This window comes from Pygocentrus nattereri, chromosome 1 (assembly GCF_015220715.1).
Source record: "Pygocentrus nattereri isolate fPygNat1 chromosome 1, fPygNat1.pri, whole genome shotgun sequence".
Taxonomy (NCBI): Eukaryota; Metazoa; Chordata; class Actinopteri; order Characiformes; family Serrasalmidae; genus Pygocentrus; species Pygocentrus nattereri.
In genome coordinates this window covers 5584301-5604460 of record NC_051211.1, presented here as the reverse complement: position 1 = coordinate 5604460, position 20160 = coordinate 5584301, and the positions used below count along the sequence as shown (strand labels likewise).

The following is a 20160-nucleotide window of genomic DNA, read 5'->3' as shown; positions in this document are numbered from 1 at the left end:
GGTGTCCTTGAGCAAGACACCTAACCCCCAATTGCTCCCTGGGCACTGTGGATAGGGCTGTCCACTGCTCTGGGCAAGTGTGCTCACTGCCCCTTTGTGTGTGTCTACTTTACGAGTCTGTATGTGGTGTGTCACTGCACAGGTGGGTTAAATGCAGAGGTGGAATTTCCCCATTTGCAGGATTAAAAAATCACTCAACCCCACTGGCACCTGGAATGGGTTGTAATATAAGGCCAAATCTGTAATCATCAGATCTAGAATGGCATCTCCTCTTGGGTTAGATCATTTCATTTACATACCCAGATATGATGAAATTGGTTGTTGTCAAGATATGCTCAATGAGGAAGGCTTGGCTTCGTACTCTTACCCACACATACTCCAAGTCTTTTTCCATATTCTGATGGTTGATGTGAACATAACTTGAATCTGCTAGATTTTATGCAATGAACCGCTGCTGCATAATTGGCTGATTAATATAAGTAAGTATGTAATGCATTTATAAGTGCAGATCTGAAGTGTAGCCCCACATATGGGTCACTAAGAGTTTAAGAGGTCGAAGGACAAACACACATAACCTACAAATACGTAAATTTAGGAATCTTTATTTGATGTAGTGGTTAAAAGTATTACATAATCATAATCTAGAAAGTTGGCCACTCTAAAATATTCTGTGTAACTCTTTAGCACCATTCGAGACATATCCAGCGCTGATGGGGAGTGAAACTGACATTTATTGTATATTCAGCACTTATTCAGAAACAGTACATGCAAAGAACGAGAAACAATGTATATGAGAAACAAAACAATGCACAAGAATCAGGACACGTTATGAACGGGAGCCTGTCACAAACACTGGCTTCAGTCTGCCTCACTTTTCCACTTGCCGTTCTTTAAGTTCTTCGCTCTCACGTCCGTCTTGCTCTTCTCACACATTCACTACCTTTAAAACTCGTAGAAACCCAGGTTTCTGCCTCTCTCTCCTTTCGTTATGTATATTATAGACAAAGAATTAGTCCCTAATAAATATTTGAAAAATATTTCAGTAAATATGAAACATTTCCAACATATCATTACACAGCTAGTGTCACACATGCTACTTCCAAGCTGTTTAAATAAATGACCATTGTAAGCATTTTACTACCGCAGTGCAATGTAAGGGCATTCATCTCTACTGGCTTGGATAACGATTTCCAATTTGGAGAGTTATTTTATTACCCGTCGTAACTTAATGATGTTTCAAAATCTATACCATTTATTAAGAATATACAACATTTGAGTGTTAAAAATATAAAGTCCCTTTTAAGTAGCTCACAAACCAACGTACTACAGAGGTCTTAACACAGAAGAAACAAACTGTACACAACAGGACACTTTACAACCACAAAAACACGCAAATATCCACAAATATGCTACACTCACATAAAATAACCATGCTTCGGGGAACGCTTCTCACAGTAGTACAGGGATTAAAGAAGAAGGCTTGATGCGATGCTGAATGATGCATCAAATGCAAGTACACGTATTGTGAATGTCACATGGAAAAACGACAGACAGAGAATGGAAGCAAGCTTTGATGAACCAGAGAATGCTAGCTCTTGACCCAACTGCTGGGAATGCCGTTGTTTCCATTGTTTTCCAAGTTTGCTGCAGTTAGAAATCAGGTTTGGGACCATCAGCTCAAGTGCTGCCTTGATGTTTCAACTTAACTGGATGAAGATACGAGTTCCTGTAGCTTGGAACTACTGGTAAAAGCTAGTGTGCTATGCTAATATCATTGTGTGTGCAGTTACGCTTGCCATTGTGGCCTAATAGTCCTAAAAGTGACTTCATAAACCTGATGGCCTAGATGGCCTCCAAATGGTCAAGAAGACTCATCGTGTTTAGACAAGAGCTTGTATTGTACTGGCCTATTATAATGTTTTTTGGCTGCTCATTCCAAGTAAACACAACGAGCAAAGGAACTGTCAAAAGACAGTTGGACCACTGAGACCACCGGCCACCTCAACAGCAATTCGGTGGACTTCCCACAGTCATCTTGTCCGCATGTAACCCTACAGATGTATAACTTCAGATACCAGGATTGTATCTCTGTCTGACAAGCGGATGTGGTTGGTATTAGTTTGTTAAGCTCGTAGCAAGGTGTGAGTCTGCAGGGCAGAAACCCTCTGCTTCTCCTTTCACGTCCTCATCCTTTCCCTTCTCGTCCATCTGGCTCTTTCCCGTCTCAGAAGATGGTGCTCCAGCGTTTGGGTGGAGAACGGGATCTGCTTTCTCCCTAAAAAGCAAAGAGAAATGCAAGCGGATGGCGGTTATTACCACTTATAATTGCACCACCTTCCTGCGAGGACGACTAAAATGCGCAGCTATAACGAACAGAAAATAAAAAGACATACGGGACATCTTGACCATAATGCATTCCTCTAGCGACGAGTAGCCTCAGAGAGCACTCAGGAGGGACTAGGGGGCACTCGAGAGGTACAGATGAAACTATACACAGCCATCGCTTTGATCATCATCTTCACATGAGCGATGACTGTAAGCCTATTTCAGGGCTCTTCAATGTTTCCAACATGCTTTTGGATGATGTCAGGCTTGAGCGCAGGCTCAGCTTCACACATGGAAAGATTGTCTTGTAGGGAAAAGGAATTCATTAGCAGGTGAGGTAGATCTAAATATTGCACAAACCCCTATGTGATGAAGGTGTTTCGCCTGGGTTTTCAAGCTCCGGAGGGACAACACAGGCTATAATTTCAGCAGGGACACGTACATTTCTACATTGATGTATGCAGGCGCTACACTAGATGTCCAAAAGTTCGTAGACAGCCCCCTAAAAAAGCCTTGACCAATAGAATGGACACTGCGCCAGCCTAAGGTCACCATGCCCAATGCCAAGCGCTGGCAAGAAAGGTATAAAGGCTCCCAGCATTGGACTGTGGGGCAATGGAGCTCCATCCAATACCTTTGGGATGAGTTGGAGTGATCAAGAACTGATCATCCAAAACCAATACCTAATGCATCAATCAAATCCTCACAGCAATGTTCCAACATCCTTCCCAGAAGAGTAGAGGCTGTGACTACATCAAAGAGGGACAAACTCCATATGGATAGCCTTCATAGCCTGGTGTCTACAGACTTTTGGACATACAGTGTATAGGTTATAAAATTCAATGCAGTCGAATGAAATGACCTAGAAGCAAGTTTGCAAACATTATATCCATATTCTAGCATTTATCTATGGGAAAGAAAGTGAAGGTGATGATGTTCTAAAGGCAAGGAAGCTAAGCTGCTTCTGATTTCGCCTGAATCCACTGACAAAAGCCTGAGGCTGCAGGCTGTTGAAACAATGATGAAATCTAGAATTTCTAACAGCGGAGCACAGCAATTCAAATACATCCTGGCATCATGTGAGTCGTGTACAATGGAAAGTGCAATGTTGCTTTGCAGGCCCATTTTCACATATCCCCCCGGCATGAGACCCTTTAGAGTACAGCCAGTGTCACTACAGCTCCATGGTTTCAGTGAAGGGGATTCTTACTGCAGCTCACATCTCTCTGTTTACGAGTACTGCGTTAGTTTTACACTAGTATGGTCCAGGACAATATACTCCATTTCAATTCAGCACTGGCTTAAACACTGCGGAGCACGTTTCGCAATATTACAAGTAAGTTAATACATTGAAAATAAATGACTGAATAAATCATTTATGGCTGAATAAATGTTTTGTGTTTAATTGCTCTGATTTCAACATGTACTCGGTCCATAGTTATGCTGCTCACTATGAAAGTGGCTTATCAGATTAACCTAAAAATTAACTTTATTATTCAACTCCAAAATTACACTGATTGAAAGAATCGTCCATCCAAAGTATTTATTAAGCTTGAATAAAACTAGTTAATTTACTTGTTAACACATTATTTTTTTAAGTTGAACTGATACGACATTTTATACAGTGTATAAAATTTACATGTGAATGAAATACACCCTAACAGTAAAATTCAAACCATTGATTTTACTTAATTTGGCAACATACCAGACACGTAGAGTTTAATGCCTCTAAAAGCTACAACGCAGAAGGTTACCAGATGAAATGGTGATGAATATATTGCCTGTTGCCTGAGACATTGAGTGTGTTTACGTGTGTTTACTCAATAATCTGATCCTAATCATGTGAACTCTTACTCTGATTTCTTTCCTATTTTTCAGACACAGCAAAACCCTTTTGGAGCGAAGCTGAAACCAAATACATGCTTAGCGAAATGAAGGATTTAATTATTAAATATTGTGTATCTTCATATTTCCAGGTACAGTGGCACAGTGTTTTTAAAAAAGCCCCGGCATGAATTTTAAGTTTTACATTACATTTAAATCACGTCTGTTCTGTGAGGCTATTGGCTGGTTGCAAAGCAAAAATCTGAATACCGTCTGACTCATGTAGACCTGGAGTTTCTCCATTATCTGATTACTCAAGCACATGTAAGTGTGTAGATCGGATTACTGACCAAATCTGATTTCCTGCAGTTATCGGGTTGTTAAGCGCATGTAAATGCATTCATTGTTTTTGGATGTTTTTTAGAAGCTTTTGACCTAAAAGTAAGTTTGAAAGGTGCATGCAGGCTGTTAAAGCTAAATAGTCCCCACATTGTAAAAACTGGCTTGTCAGTTAAACCTAAAAATGACATATTAATTCATGTGGTAACAAGAAATTGAGTTTTATTCAACTCAAAAATGACACTGATTGAAAGAACCGCTCATTTAAAGTATTTAGGTTGAATAAAACTACTTAATTCATTTGAAACTGTGGGGTTTTTTTTTTCCGTTTTTTTCCGGTTGAACTGACGAGCAAATTTTTACAGTGGATGTAAGGTTAATTTTTCAGATTTACCACCCTTTTCTAAAAAAGTCCACATGAAAACTCAGAAGACGTGGTTCTCTGGTTGGTTTGGACAATACATATACCGGCTATGTTTATGTTGTAGACGTGGCGATTCCTGGTTCCTTTCACCACCACTGGAAAGAAATTCAAATCAGTAACCTTCTCTACAATTAACATTTCCCATCAAACCACTCTGAATGAGTTTGTTTACATCTCAAATATGGAGTTATGCAGAATTTGTGCAAATCACGTCCAAATTCCCCTTTAAGACTCAATAATAGGTTCTGCTCTCTTAGGCATTTGATGCATGAGGTAAATAGTACAATTACTGTTCATCATGAAAAGCACATGGAAATGATAACTGATCCTGTTGAACGAATAGACTGATAAAAGTTGACTTTAGATAAATGAGGACAGACGTCAGTTTTCTCTCAGTCAGAAAGTCCTAGGGTTGGATGCTGTGTATAAGAGCTGGACTGTGTGTGCAGATCTCCAGAGCAGGTGTCCTGGTTGGCTGCTAGAGATGAGCTGTGTGTTAGTGATGGAAATGGGGAGATAGGGAATGATAAGGAAACAGCAGTGACGCACAATTCAGTCCAGCGAGGAGAAAAAATGTAGAGGTTTTGATGAATAATGATGTCAAGGATTATGGTCATGCAGGTGGATCAGGTAAACAGGCAGTAAGCAGTGGGCAAAGAACAAGGAGGCCAGGACAGAGGGGAAGGCACCAGGAGAGTCATGTTTAGGCATTATGTCAGACGGGACTGAAGCAGAGGAGGTTATGTCACAGCCTGAACTGGGGAATTTTTATATATGTACATTATATATATATATATATATATATATATATATATATATATATATATATATATATATATATGGCCTGTTCTTCAGTGGTCACGACCCCATTGGACCCTCACAGAGCACGTACTATTTGGGTGGTGGATCATTCTCAGCGCTGCAGTAACACTGACATGGTGGTGGTGTGTTAGTGTGTGTTGCGCTGGTCTGAGTAGATCAGACACAGCAGTGCTGCTAGAGATTTTAAACACCTGTGTTCCTGCTGGACTGAGAACAGTCCACCAACCAAAATTATCCAGCCAAACGGGTCCTGTGACCACTGATGAAGGACTAGAGGATGACCAGCACAAACTGTGCAGCAGCAGATGAGCTGTCGTCTCTGACTTTACATCTACAAGGTGAACCAACAAGGTAGGAGTGTCTAACAGAGTGGACAGTGAGTGGACACAGCGTTTAAAACTACAGCAGCACTGCTGTGTCTGATCCACTCAGACCAGCACAACACACACTAACACACCACCACCACGTCAGTGTTACTGCAGTGCTGAGAATGATCCACCACCCAAATAGCACCTACTCTGTGAGGGTCCATGGGGGTCCTGACCACTGAAGAACAGGGTAACAGAGTATCAGAGAAACAGATGGACTACAGTCTGTAACTGTAGAACTACAGAGTGCAGCTATACAGTAAGTGGAGCTGATAAAATGGACAATGAGGGTAGAAACGAGGAGGTGGTCAGAATGTTATGCTGGCTAGGTCATCACATGATGCCATTAAGCTGGAAGGAGGAAGGAGCACTGAGCAGCTCAACATGCTTAGAGGAGAACACAAACTGCTAACTCAGACGTCTGCTCTGGCTTAGGAAGCATTGCTATCCATCATTACACTCGTTAATCTTGTGTGCCGCATTTCTGTGGCCATGTTTTCAGTTTACAGCTCAGGAGCTGTGAAGGTGAAACCCCTGACACAGTAGGGTGTGTTTTCTGCTCATTTCCAAAGCTAAATATGCAAATCATCAAATCCCAAGTCAGAAATGTTAACGTACTTTATGACCCTTGAATTAATGTTGCACCAAATATCAACTCCTTGACGCCGTCATGCAGTTAGCATAATTTTAGCTTAGTCTGTGTGACCTTTCGGAGACCTTTAATTAAATGACAGCGCTACTGTAGGCTCACCAGGCTGAAGATTCTGGAGAGTGTGTTCTGTTCTCGGCGGCGTCTGTGGGGGGATCTGATACTCTCGGAGCCCCGCGTCGATGGCGAAGCCTACAGAAATATCCTGCATCAACAAACACTGATGGCACCGGCATGGAGCTGGGACTTAAACAAGCACTGTGTAAACTGTGGAGGTGTAAACAAGTCAGGGTGGCTGTGAGCACCATGTTACACCAAGTGGAATCACGATGATTTAAAACCTGAGATGGCACGAGTTCAATACCTACTATAAGTAATGGAGCCAATGTCAGCATAATGAATAGGACGTTGAATGGATGAAATGAAGGAATGCACACCAGCTAGATGGATAGATAGATAGATAGATAGATAGATAGATAGATAGATAGATAGATAGATAGATGAGTAGGTAAGTAGATAGATAGATAGATAGATAGATAGATAGATAGATAGATAGATAGATAGATAGATAGATAGAGGAGTAGGTAAGTGGATAGATAGATAGATAGATAGATAGATAGATAGATAGATAGATAGATAGATAGATAGATAGATGAGTAGGTAAGTAGATAGATAGATAGATAGATAGATAGATAGATAGATAGATAGATAGATAGATGAGTAGGTAAGTAGATAGATAGATAGATAGATAGATAGATAGATAGATAGATAGATAGATAGATAGATAGATAGATAGATAGATAGATGAGTAGGTAAGTAGATAGATAGATAGATAGATAGATAGATAGATAGATAGATAGATAGATAGATAGATAGATAGATGAGTAGGTAAGTAGATAGATAGATAGATAGATAGATAGATAGATAGATAGATAGATAGATAGATAGATAGATGAGTAGGTAAGTAGATAGATAGATAGATAGATAGATAGATAGATAGATAGATAGATAGATAGATAGATAGATAGATAGATAGATAGATAGATAGATAGAGGAGTAGGTAAGTGGATAGATAGATAGATAGATAGATAGATAGATAGATAGATAGATAGATAGATAGATAGATAGATAGATAGATAGATAGATAGATGAGTAGGTAAGTAGATAGATAGATAGATAGATAGATAGATAGATAGATAGATAGATAGATAGATAGATAGATAGATAGATAGATGAGTAGGTAAGTAGATAGATAGATAGATAGATAGATAGATAGATAGATAGATAGATAGATAGATAGATAGATAGATAGATAGATAGATAGAGGAGTAGGTAAGTGGATAGATAGATAGATAGATAGATAGATAGATAGATAGATAGATAGATAGATAGATAGATAGATGAGTAGGTAAGTAGATAGATTGATAGATAGATAGATAGATAGATAGATAGATAGATAGATAGATAGATAGATAGATAGATAGATAGATAGATAGATAGATAGATAGAGGAGTAGGTAAGTGGATAGATAGATAGATAGATAGATAGATAGATAGATAGATAGATAGATAGATAGATAGATAGATAGATAGATAGATAGATAGAGAGATAGATGAGTAGGTAAGTAGATAGATAGATAGATAGATAGATAGATAGATAGATAGATAGATAGATAGATAGATAGATAGATAGATAGATAGATAGATAGATAGATAGATGAGTAGGTAAGTAGATAGATAGATAGATAGATAGATAGATAGATAGATAGATAGATAGATAGATAGATAGATGAGTAGGTAAGTAGATAGATAGATAGATAGATAGATAGATAGATAGATAGATAGATAGATAGATAGATAGATAGATAGATAGATAGATAGATAGATAGATAGTTTATTGATGCCGAAAGAAATTTAGCTACTCGTAGATCAACATATTAACTGAAGATTAACTGAAGTGCTTCCGTTACAATCAGATCACAAATGTGAAGGTTTTAATATCAATATCGGAAACGTGGTATCATACCATCGCTACGGAAAACCTTATTTTAAGGTGTAACATGTTCCATAACATTCCAGCTATCGTGCTACATGTTATATGTATGTGCAAAAGTCAAAGCCCCCTTCATTTCTTTCATTTCTTTCAAAACAGCCATTATGTACAAGTTATTCAATTTTTAGGATTTATATCTGAGAAGATTCAAAAACTGATTAAACCTACAGAGAAAACTCCTAACAACCACCTGGAAGACCTGTTAGACCAGAGGTCTTTAATTAAAATTCAACAAGTTCCAGTCAAAGAAAATTTCCTCAAGCGAAGGTCCGGAATATCATAATGTCTAATCTGCATCATGACTGAGTAGGAATAGCAGCTTCTTATACAGCCAACAACTAAATATCAAATCAAATAAAATCAAATTCAGTCAAGTTTTAACAACATTTACTGTCAGTTTTCTCTTTTTAGAGCACAACATGTAAAATAATCTGGCTCACTTTCTTCTCTGACTGCTGTTTCTTGCCTCGTCCCTCCCTTGTGCGTGCACCTCTCACTAAAGTCTCTGATTGGCTGAGAAGTGTCACGTGTGATATTTACAGTGCGATTGGTCTGTGAGTCTCCCGGGCCACTAAAGCCAAACTGTAAATGCTAGAAGTTACGTCAATTAAAATAGGACCACCTCAATGAAACTAAATAACTCTCCTTAGTTCATCATTTATAGGCCCAGGTCCACATAGGACAGAGTCTGTGTCCCGACTCGGACCACTGCTTCAGATCTGAAAACATCCACATCCATCCTCCCACTGTGAGAAGACGACTCAGTGCTATGGGTCTGAAAGGATGCGTAGCTGTTCAAGAAGAACCTCACTGAGAAAAGGACAATTTGCAAACCAAGTGAACAACGCAAACATATCTAGAGTTCTCAGAAAAATGGACTTAAATGTGTTTTGGATTATTATGTGGATTGTGAGAAGCAGAAAGGGTAACCAGCTTCTAAGACTGAACTTTGAAAGGTGTGGGAAAATATCTCTACATGTAACTCTAAAACCTGAAAGAATGTCTGGGCCCTAAATACTGAAAATTTGGTATTGTGTTATTGTGGTATTGTGTTGCTGAGGCTTGTATGCAATTTCTCATAACCCCTTAAAATCCCAGACTTATAAAACTGTGGACTGTCTGGAGGACTTAAGGAACAACTACCATAACCCCTTAAAATCCCAGGGTTATTACACACTAAGGCTTATTGTTCAATAACTAGGTACCAAGAGTTTTTACAGAACTGGGAAAATCTGCTTTTAGTTACAGTGCAGCAGTGAGCTGGAATTCACTACAGGAAACACTAAAACTCAGGTCACTGGCGTCACTCAGTCATTTAAAATTTTTAATATCAAACCACCTACAGACAGCCTGTACCTGTTTTACTTAATTATATTTATTCGTAACTTTTATTTTTGTATTAGTTCTCCTTAGTTTTTTTTATCTCTTTTTCTTTATTTATTTATTTCCTCTCATTTTATTTTAAGTTTTTATGATTACTTTTTTAATTTGTGATATTGTATTATTACTTTACTAATTTCTTATCTATTTTGATCTTAATTTCTTACCATTTAAAATCTCAAGTTCTATTTTTATCTACTTTTATCTTTTATTCACTGTTATTTTAAATTTTCTTTTAATTTAAAATGATTAAATGTAGTTACTATTTTCTATGTCATGTCAATCCCTGTTTTTGTAAATGCTCGGCTACATTGAAAATGAGGGTTGCCCTCAATGTACTTCCGAGTCAAAATAAAGGTTGATTGATTGATTGATTGAACTACAGGGACTTCAGTGCAAACTGGCTGAGCTATTCTTAGGTTATGGAAGTGTGTAAAAAAACTTTGGATTGGCTGGTGGACTCTGGCTACTTAAGGGGCTAAATATGTATTTTCTGGACACTGAAAATGAATAACTTGAACTCAATGGCCATTTTGGGTGGAAACTGTATAAATAAAGTGTGATCTTTGACTTTTGCACAGTGCTGTACGTCTATATGTATGTATTTGTTCAATGAAAAGTTTCAGTGCTGAAATGGAGGAGGAAAACAGATAGCATTAGAGAATGAAAACGATTAAAAAACTGGGAAAATCTGGATAGTCCCATCCTTAATAAACAAGATAAAGAAATCACACCCATGAATCCAACTGCCGAGGTTATCACATGCATGCATCACAAACAACGCAGACAACGAATGTTGCCCAAAGGGGTGAGTTAAGAGAGACCAAAAGCATGGCACAGACAAAAAATGACACTATATCTACTCTTTTTTTTTCTCACAACAGCAATTGCTTATCAAAACAGATGATTTATCAAATTAAAGTTTATACTCTACAAAAATATTACTGTAAACTTAGTAACTCTTTTAAACTTTTGTTGTAAAACAACAAAGTGCTTAGATAAGAGCCTCATGGATGGATACATGTATCAGCTCATTTTCTCTCAGTGCCACACTTTTGCTTTAACGTATAAACCCCTAAAGGAGCCTGTAGACTGCAAACAGTTCATGATTACAACACAGGGGGCGCTGGTGAGTGAGTGACTCAGAGACATTTCCGGACACTGATGAAGACAGAGGGAGGGAGAGGGGCTGCAAGAGTTAAAACGGAGAAAATGAGCTCTGTCACTAGACCCCTAGGAGAGAAAACTGCTTTACCGGCTTCGGTTCAGAAAAAGTCGTGCTGTCTCAAAGTCATCCAGAAGCACTGAGTCACTCTGGATGGAAGTGTCAGAAAAAACAAACTCGGTTCAATTCCAAATAGACAAATATTGACCCTCACACCACAGTGACTGTAATCAGATATCAAGGATATTTCAGAATATGCTACATCTGTCATATATGACGTTATGAGGACAGTTGACTCCCAGCCAAAGATAGACCTCCAACAATGGGTGTCAATTCAAGGGGGGCTGAGAGGGACATAGCCCTCCCCACTATTTCAAATTATTCGAGATAATTGCTGTGGGGTAGCAGAGTTGTTGTGAAAGAAAGGACATAGCTCATATAACTGATGGTATTTGTCATAACAAGTTAAGAGGGGGACTGCATAAGCGAATAAGCACCAAGCACAAGCCGAGCTCTGCCAAAAACAGCCTATCGCAGCGCTTAGAGAAGCATGTAGCCAAGCCAGCTGACTCCACTAGCTTTCAATGATCTATCTCTTCTGTCTATCTATGTTATTATGGTCAACAGCGTTCCTTGTTCTTGTGAATCACATTGATATGTCAAGTATTAGACGTCATGAGAACATGTGGTTCTAGCATTGTGGTTCTAGCATTGTGCATTGTGCATATAGCCTCTTGATGTTGCTGCCGTAGCTATTTATGCCATGATTCTCCATGGTCTCCTTAAGTAGTGAGAAACCCTCAGGGTCTTTTAGGTATTCAGAGCACTCAGAGCAAGCAAGTGTCTTATTTGGCTGCTGTGTGCACATGAGAAGCTCTTAGGATAGTATTTGCATCTGAAGTCAAAGGTTTGTTCGTTTAGTGCTCGTTTTTTTTCAAATGTGGACATTGCTGGGGCAATTTACTGTTATTATGAGCACTGATAACTAACTAAAGGTGTGAAGTTTGATAAGAAATCATTTAATTAACAAAGTATTCCTTTGTGTTGATGAGTCTAAACAAATAGCACATGATGGATAATAGAAATTTAGTTTGAAACAAATGGAAGTTTGTTTAAAAAGCTTAACCTGGTTCTGTGGAATCTTTTACAAAGCAACTAAAGACGTATATAAATGTATACAGCTCAGTGAGTTCCAGCGTGGTACCGTGATCGGACGCCACCTGTGCAACAAGTCCAGTCGTGAAATTTCCTCACTACTAAATATTCCACAGTCAGCTGTCAGTGGGATTATGACAAAGTGGAAGCGATTGGGAACGACAGCAACTCAGCCATGAAGTGGTCGGCCACGTAAGATGACAGAGCGGGGTCAGCGGATGCTGAGGGGCATAGTGCGCAGAGGTCACCGACTTTCTGCAGAGTCAATCACTACAGACCTCCAAACTTCATGTGGCCTTCAGATCAGCTCAAGAACAGCATAGAGAGCTTCATGGAATGGGTTTCCATGGCCGAGCAGCTGCATCCAAGCCTTACATCACCAAGCGCAATGCAAAGCGTCGAATGCAGTGGTGTAAAGCGCCGCCACTGGACTCTAGAGCAGTGGAGACGTGTTCTCTGGAGTGACCAATCACGCTTCTTCGTCTGGCAATCCGATAGATGAGTCTGGGAAGTACTGAGAACAGTACTTGTCTGACTGCATTGTGCCGAGTGTAAAGTTTGGTGGAGGGGGGATCATGGTGTGGGGTTGTTTTTCAGGAGTTGGGTTCGGCCCCTTAGTTCCAGTAAAAGGAGCTCTTAAAGCTTCAGCACCAAGAGATTTTGGACAATTTCATGCTCCCAACTTTGTGGGAACAGTTTGGGGACGGCCCCTTCCTGTTCCAACATGACTGTGCACCAGTGCACAAAGCAGGTCCATAAAGACACGGATGAGCCAGTTTGGTGTGGAAGAACTTGACTGGCCTGCACAGAGTCCTGACCTCAACCCGCTAGAACACCTTTGGGATGAATTAGAGTGGAGACTGTGAGCCAGGCCTTCTCGTCCAACATCAGTGTCTGACCTCACAAATGCTCTTCTGGAAGAACGGTCAAAAATTCCCATAAACACACTCCTAACCCTTGTGGAAAACCTTCCCAGAAGAGCTAAAGCTGTTATAGCTGCAAAGGGTGGGCCGACATCATATTAAACCCTATGGATTAAGAATGGGATCTCACTCAATTCCATATGCGTGCAAAGGCAGACGAGCCATATATATATAGCGTTATAAAGAAATAGTAGAACAGCTCAGCCAGTTTGCCCTGAAGTCCCTGTAGTTACTGAAAAATAAGCCTTAGTATGTATTAAGCCTGTGATTATAACGGGTTAAATCATCCTGTTACCTCTTCCTCTGTGCTGTTCTGTGTAATATTAAGTTCCAACTAGATCACAATTGCAGCATTACTTACTTACATTAGATTAATTACCAACATCGTTAAGAATTGTTTTGTTTTGATTTACAAACTGTGGGACTGATTTAGTGAGAAAAAATAGTCAATCTAGGCCAGAGGTGCACAACTCCGGTCCTGGAGGGATAGTGCCTAGCACAATTTGCTGAAAACACACCTGATTAAACTCATCTGTTGATTACCAGGGGCTGGAGTTGAGCACCCTAGCACTAAGCCCTCTGGAAGTTCTAGATAATGTAAATATGAGCTGTAGTTTCAGTCAGTTGCTAGAAATGGAAAACAGAGGCAGTAGGTCTTCACTAGGGTCACCGTACGACTGCTACAAGGTAAATGATGTGCTACTGTCTTTAAATAAAGCTCGAAATAAAACAGGAACTGTGTTTTACAAGCTACAAATGTCTACATTTAGTTGAGAATGGCAAAATGTTCACTAGGTGCTAACATACTTTTGGAAATCCATCTTGGCAATCCATCCACGTACTAACCAGGCCCGACCCTGCTTAGCTTCTGAGATCAGATGAGATCAGGCGCTCTCAGGGTGTTACGGCCGTAAGCTTAGGCTGCTGCCCCCGCGACCCAGACACGGATGAATCCATGGCAATCCAGCTTTATGACGTGTTATGGCCCAAATTGAAGGCCTATCTCTAATAATCACAGTCCATCACTATTATTATGCACTGTGTAGAACATAAAAGGCCTGCCAGTGGTTAACACTAATAAAAAGAGCACTTTTAAAACATATTACTCCTTCTAACTTGGGACTTCTGCAATCATATAAAAGTGAATTTTCATGAGTTGAACTTAAACCATCTTATGCGTCAAGTTGACAAGAGCACCAAACGAATGGAGAAGGCACAGTGGCTGCAATTACTAATCAGTTATTTCACAGGGGAAGAAGAAGGACGGTTAAGGAAGAAGACACATCTATTAGGAACAGGACAGAGGAACAAGGAGAGGCTGCCTGCTGAAGCCATGAACATCTGCCTATGGTGACGACTGCGAATGCAAACAGGGTTCAATACAAAGCTGGGTGACATACCAGGCCCAAGAGTTCCCTCCACTGCACATGAAAAAGAAACAAAACAAGACAAAGCCGTTAAGTTTCGGCTTTTAAAGCCACAGAAGTACAACATTTCTTTGCCTTGTTGGAATTCAAACTGTGAAAACTCCTGTAAGCAACTCTTATGAGAAGGAATGACCAGTGATGAGATCTCAAAAACATTCATAAACAGGGAAAGTCCAAACGTGAGATGAGTGTTTTGAGCAGCTGAGAAAGTTTGCAACCGGCAGGAAACGAGTGGCAGGAACATTATAACTAAATATCTAGGAAAATAAGTCTGGTCATAAGTATATGATGTACATCACTGTTCATATCAATCGTCGTATGTTTTTGTTGTTGGGAGAAAAACCTTGAATCTCACGTTATATCTCTTTGTTTTTTATTTAAAAAGGTACTTAAACTGTTAAAATACCAGCTGCCCACTGGGTCAATAGGAAAAACCCAAAAATGTCACATAAAATAGTATTCTTAATAATGTTTGGAGACAGCATGTATATATAGCATATCGCTGTTGTCGGACGAAAACCTCGTATGTCCAATTTTGTTGTTTTTTTAGTTTTTGACGTAATTTGAAAGGACATGTTGCCATTTACATTGTGTGTAAATTTCATGATGGATGGACAAATGACCCAAAATGACTTGGAAAAAATTCTGGTTCCATTGACTTACAATAAAAGTAAAGTAGGTTTTTTCCTTCTCCTGTAAAGTTACCAATTTGGAGATATGAGGTTTTCATCCCGCAACAGCGATATATACATATGTATATGAGCCCATTTTTAAGCCATTTATCTCAGCAGTTGGTCTGTTTCTGCAGGTAAAACATCATATATCATTTTTTTTAAGTAGTTAGTGTCTTTTCACCTAGCTTGAAGAACAAAGTTTGGAGTCTCCTAAAGATATAAATTCTATCAATAACACACTTGATTTATTGGAAGGAATAACATGTAACAATTATATTTATACAACAGTTAGTTTTGGCCACACAAGCTGATTGGTTGAGAGGCGTTCTAACCGTTATTTCACCATAACGTCACAGGTTTCTCACAAACGCTATCACTCCGCTGAGACACGGTTGCTAAGCAACGACTCTGACAGCTTTAGGAGACGCTCGAACCATTTGAACGTTTTTACTTCTTACTTTGCCACAAACAGAAAACGGACACTGTTAAGATCACATCTGACCGACAGGCGATTTGGTCCGACTCTGAAGACGAGACGACAGTAAATTCCCAGACTGTCGTCACCACTGAGCAGCTTTTTAGTCGGCAGCTGTGACAGAAGAACAGCTGAACAACCTGGAATCAGCCAGAAATGAACCCAACACCATTCACCAAACGTGTCTGATCTTCAGAGTCGGACCAAATCAGACTGAGACATAAAACTGACCCAATAAAAAACAAAAGCTGCTCAGTGGTGATGACAGTTTGGGAATTTAGTGTAAGGAGCTGGAGAACGAACTGCCGGCTGAGCAGCGAGTGGGCGGAGCTCGTTACTCTGACGTAGCAGCGAGCTGCTCGTTAAGGAGCTATAATTAGGAGGAAGGAACTGAACATTAAAACATATTAAACGCCGCGTTCATGGCCAGTTTATTCCTTTCTTACTGTATTTATTAAACTGCTGTATTAAAGCAGTAAAACACTGAGGAGTGTGTTATCACTATAACATCACAGCTTTGATGATCTACAGCCACCAGATCACAGCCGTGATGTTGTTTTGCGATAACACGCTCCCTCTCAGGTTCTACGTGCAAGCAATGCTTATTTTTTCTAGAAAATGTGAACATGGCCTTGGGTTAACATTTCATGCTGAATGGGCCAATAGAAATGCTCCAAACATACTTGGGAAACCAACTTGATCCATTTACTTCCATGCAAAGTTTAGCATGTTTACAGCTTCTCCTGGGTCATTTCTGGAGGCTTTGTTGTGACTCAGTAACAACCAGAGTAATGCAATGTGGAACTCAATCAGAAGACGTCTGTGTGCATATCTGTACTTTAAAATGCATTTATTTATTTATTTATTTACTAATTGGGTACTAAAAATTGAATCCTTCCTATTAGTTCAAAGCTTTTCATCACGGACTCATGATGTCTGGTTATGTGAGAGAAATCCGCATGCTGAGATTATAGCCACCACACGACAAAGATGCGATGACCTCTATATTTATAAGCGAAGTCGGGTTAGTTCATTAGGGAGGGACATTTTTATGTGGACCAAAACCAATCAGATCAATGGGGACGGAAAAAGACACTTACCCTCGACTTGGGACGAGGAGAGGACACCTGTGGGCGACAAACGTACAGTTTCAGTGAAGGAAATCCAACCCAGCCACGCTTCATGACAGCTTTATGATATAAACCCAGTTCTTCTGGCATTATAGCTTTTTCTTTATACTTTGGGGAGCAGTTCTCATTCCTGATGGATGAAATTAGAAGTTCATGTATCTTTCTAATGAGCGATTTGTGTCTGCGTCCAAATACGGTCGGGTGTTTCATAAAGCAGCAACAATGAGAAAGGTTTCCAGAGTTTCTACTGCAGGTGACTAATGTGCGGTTTCTTACCAAATCTCTTAAAAAAAAGATCTACAAAACACATTGTGGTTAAATCAGGGCTGCCGTTTCAGTGGATAATGGATTAAACGCTGTGATTTATCTATTGGGATGTGTACTGTAGTCGAAAAGCTGTTATGTGGAGCATCTGAGAAGAGAAGCATGGAGAAAAATGAAGTAATCGCTGTCTGATGGACAAACAAGCCTGTACCATTGTAAAAAATGTGTAAACATGGACTGCATGTCTGACATGACGACAGCTTTGGACGGCAAACTTGGATTGCGAATGGCTGACATACTCCACACACAATGTGTTGTAGAGAAATTCGCTGCCCAACAAAGGGAACACTGGTAGTGATGAAGGTCGCAGTGGTCGTTCTCATGGTTTTCATAGAACTAAGGATCAAGAAACTTGGCCTTAAGTGACCAGAGCTTCATATTAACTGATTATTCACTGACATGCACTATGAGGAAGGCTGTGTAGTACAGAAATAAAGGCCTCGGTTACTCGAACTCGACAGACAAAGCAAAACATCAAAGTCAAAAATGCCTCAATGCCTTTTAAGTCTTTTCATTGTGCTTTCAGAGACACTGTGCAGTGGGTGTAAAGAAGGCTCCTGCACAGTAAGCAAGGGCTTCAGGACCAGATCTCAGATTAAAGTGTTTTTTTTTTCATTACATGAAGCTTTATTGAGCCTCGTATATCAGTTTGCTTAGCGCTAAAGTTTGAAGGTTGTACTCACAAAGCTCCTGAAGAAGTGCAGGACTGGGTTCACATCTCCACGGCGCCGGGTGGAGGAATGCTGGGGTCTTTGGGGTGATGAGGACAGGTGACCCCGGAATGAACCCTAGAAACACAACGGGAAAGTGATGATATATTATTGCTATATGCAGAAAAGTATTAACTAGCACAAATATAATAATAATAATAATAATAATAATAATAATAATAATAGTTCAAGACTAGAAGAGAAAAAAGTTCATATATGCTCAACCAAGTATTGATACGTGAAAAGTACTTTGCAGTGAGTTGACTGAAATAATAAAGATGGTATCTTTAAATTCAAATATAAGATTTTTTAAAATGTCAAAATCTCAAAAATGAAGAATTTAATGGATTGTTTCAAATTCAAGAAATCCTATGAATCCTGAAATATGGGTAAAACATGATCACGCTCTGTTATCACTGACCGTGAATAAGCCAAATGAAGCCATAATGAAACCCTGTGAAATTGTTTAATATTTTCTGCGTGGTGTCCATAGTTACTCAAAAGTTAATACGTTCAAACTTTTTAAGTTTTATACAAAGAAATGCTAAATGTTATATAAAATTTACAGAAAGAAATGTTGATTTCTGACACAAATAAATGCTAAATGCAAAATTTTGCATCATCTAAATTTAGCTACATCAACTAGCATAGTAACATAAATGTAACGCACAGTTTTAAAATTGGTAAAAAAAGTCATGCACCCTTTATCGCTCACCTTGCCCCTTTTCTTCTTATCCCCTCCAAAGAACTTGCCAATCTGATCCAGGATACCAGGAGATCTCTTTCTCCGGCCCAGCCCGAAGGGGCTCTGTCCTGAGGTGCTAGCAGTTGCCATTCTGGGTGCTGAACTTCTGAGCCTGGGTCAACAGTCTGGATGGCCCTCCAATGTCCTTCTCAACACAATCCGGTCTCCACTCTGATGACAGCCCGCCAAGCTTCTGGATAGTCTTCGGCGCTTCTGAGGCAGATGGGCCAGCCTTTGAAGGTGTGGTCCCCTCCGTCCCGGGCCATCATGGGAGATGAGGTGGGTCCGTAATAGCGTCAGTGGCCCTGGATCGGTGCCAGGCATTCTTCGGGGCCTGTGTACCCTTGGAGTCAGTCACAGCCCTGCTCGCTGTTGAAGGAGCTTCCATTGTTCTCTTCCACATCTGCCTCGGTCTGGCCGAGGCACAACAAGGCCTATCTATGAGAGAGCTGCAGCTCAATGCACAACAGCCCTCGGCACAATCACGCTATTGTCACGACGATGCACATCCTTTATACAAATAATTGTTGAAAGTTGAAAAATTATGTGCATGAGCTCTGTGTGATGTTTGATCTGGAAGCACCTGTTATGTTTCCTTTTCATCTCTGCTGTAGGGACTTTGGAAATGACAAATGAGGAATAATGGGCTTCTCAGTGACACAGTGTATAAGACAATAGCAGTGGTTTTCCAAGGGCACTGAACATCTTTTCACAGCTAAATATGTTTCTGAAGAGAAAGTTTGATCAGATCGTTGTTTGTATGATGTAAACTAGTGCTTTGACACTGCCTACCAATTTACACCGTTTAGAATCACTGCTTCAATGAATATGAAGCCAATTCTGTTGTGGATGCATGTGTAAAATTATGGAATTACTGTAGAGAAATTAAGAAAGTACAAAAATAGACAACTGCAGTACATGTAGCATTTATATCAACTTCTTGTTGTTCTTAAAATATAACATAAAACATCTCAAAATTCCAGAGCATAGTATTTCAGTGTACTCGGTATGAGGTTAGTATTGTGGACAGTCCTTCTCTCGAACATCCAGTCTTCTTAATATTTTTTTCATGACTCCTCTGGTTGTGTCCATCCATCTTATTCTGGCTGTTTTGTTTTTGTTTTGTTTTGTTCCAAGCATAACTGTTATCATCTTCCTGCAGTTCTGCTTCTCTTGTTATGTGTTCAGCATACAGGTTCAAAAACATGGTGAAAGTGGACAGATTTGTCGGCCTGCACTGCCAAGATGG

General features: G+C 39.7%; 1 protein-coding gene across 1 annotated transcript; it reads right to left on the bottom strand.

Moving 5' to 3' along the window:
- Positions 1 to 586: 586 nt before the first annotated feature.
- mbpa (myelin basic protein a) lies at positions 587 to 19156 on the bottom strand. The gene is made up of 6 exons (XM_017700610.2): positions 18882 to 19156; positions 18140 to 18244; positions 17103 to 17129; positions 14827 to 14847; positions 6854 to 6943; positions 587 to 2275 (listed from the first exon to the last, which is right to left on the bottom strand). The coding sequence occupies exons 1-6, from the start codon at positions 18999 to 19001 to the stop codon at positions 2225 to 2227; spliced, it is 414 nt and encodes a 137-aa protein (XP_017556099.1). The 5' UTR covers positions 19002 to 19156; the 3' UTR covers positions 587 to 2224.
- Positions 19157 to 20160: the final 1004 nt, after the last annotated feature.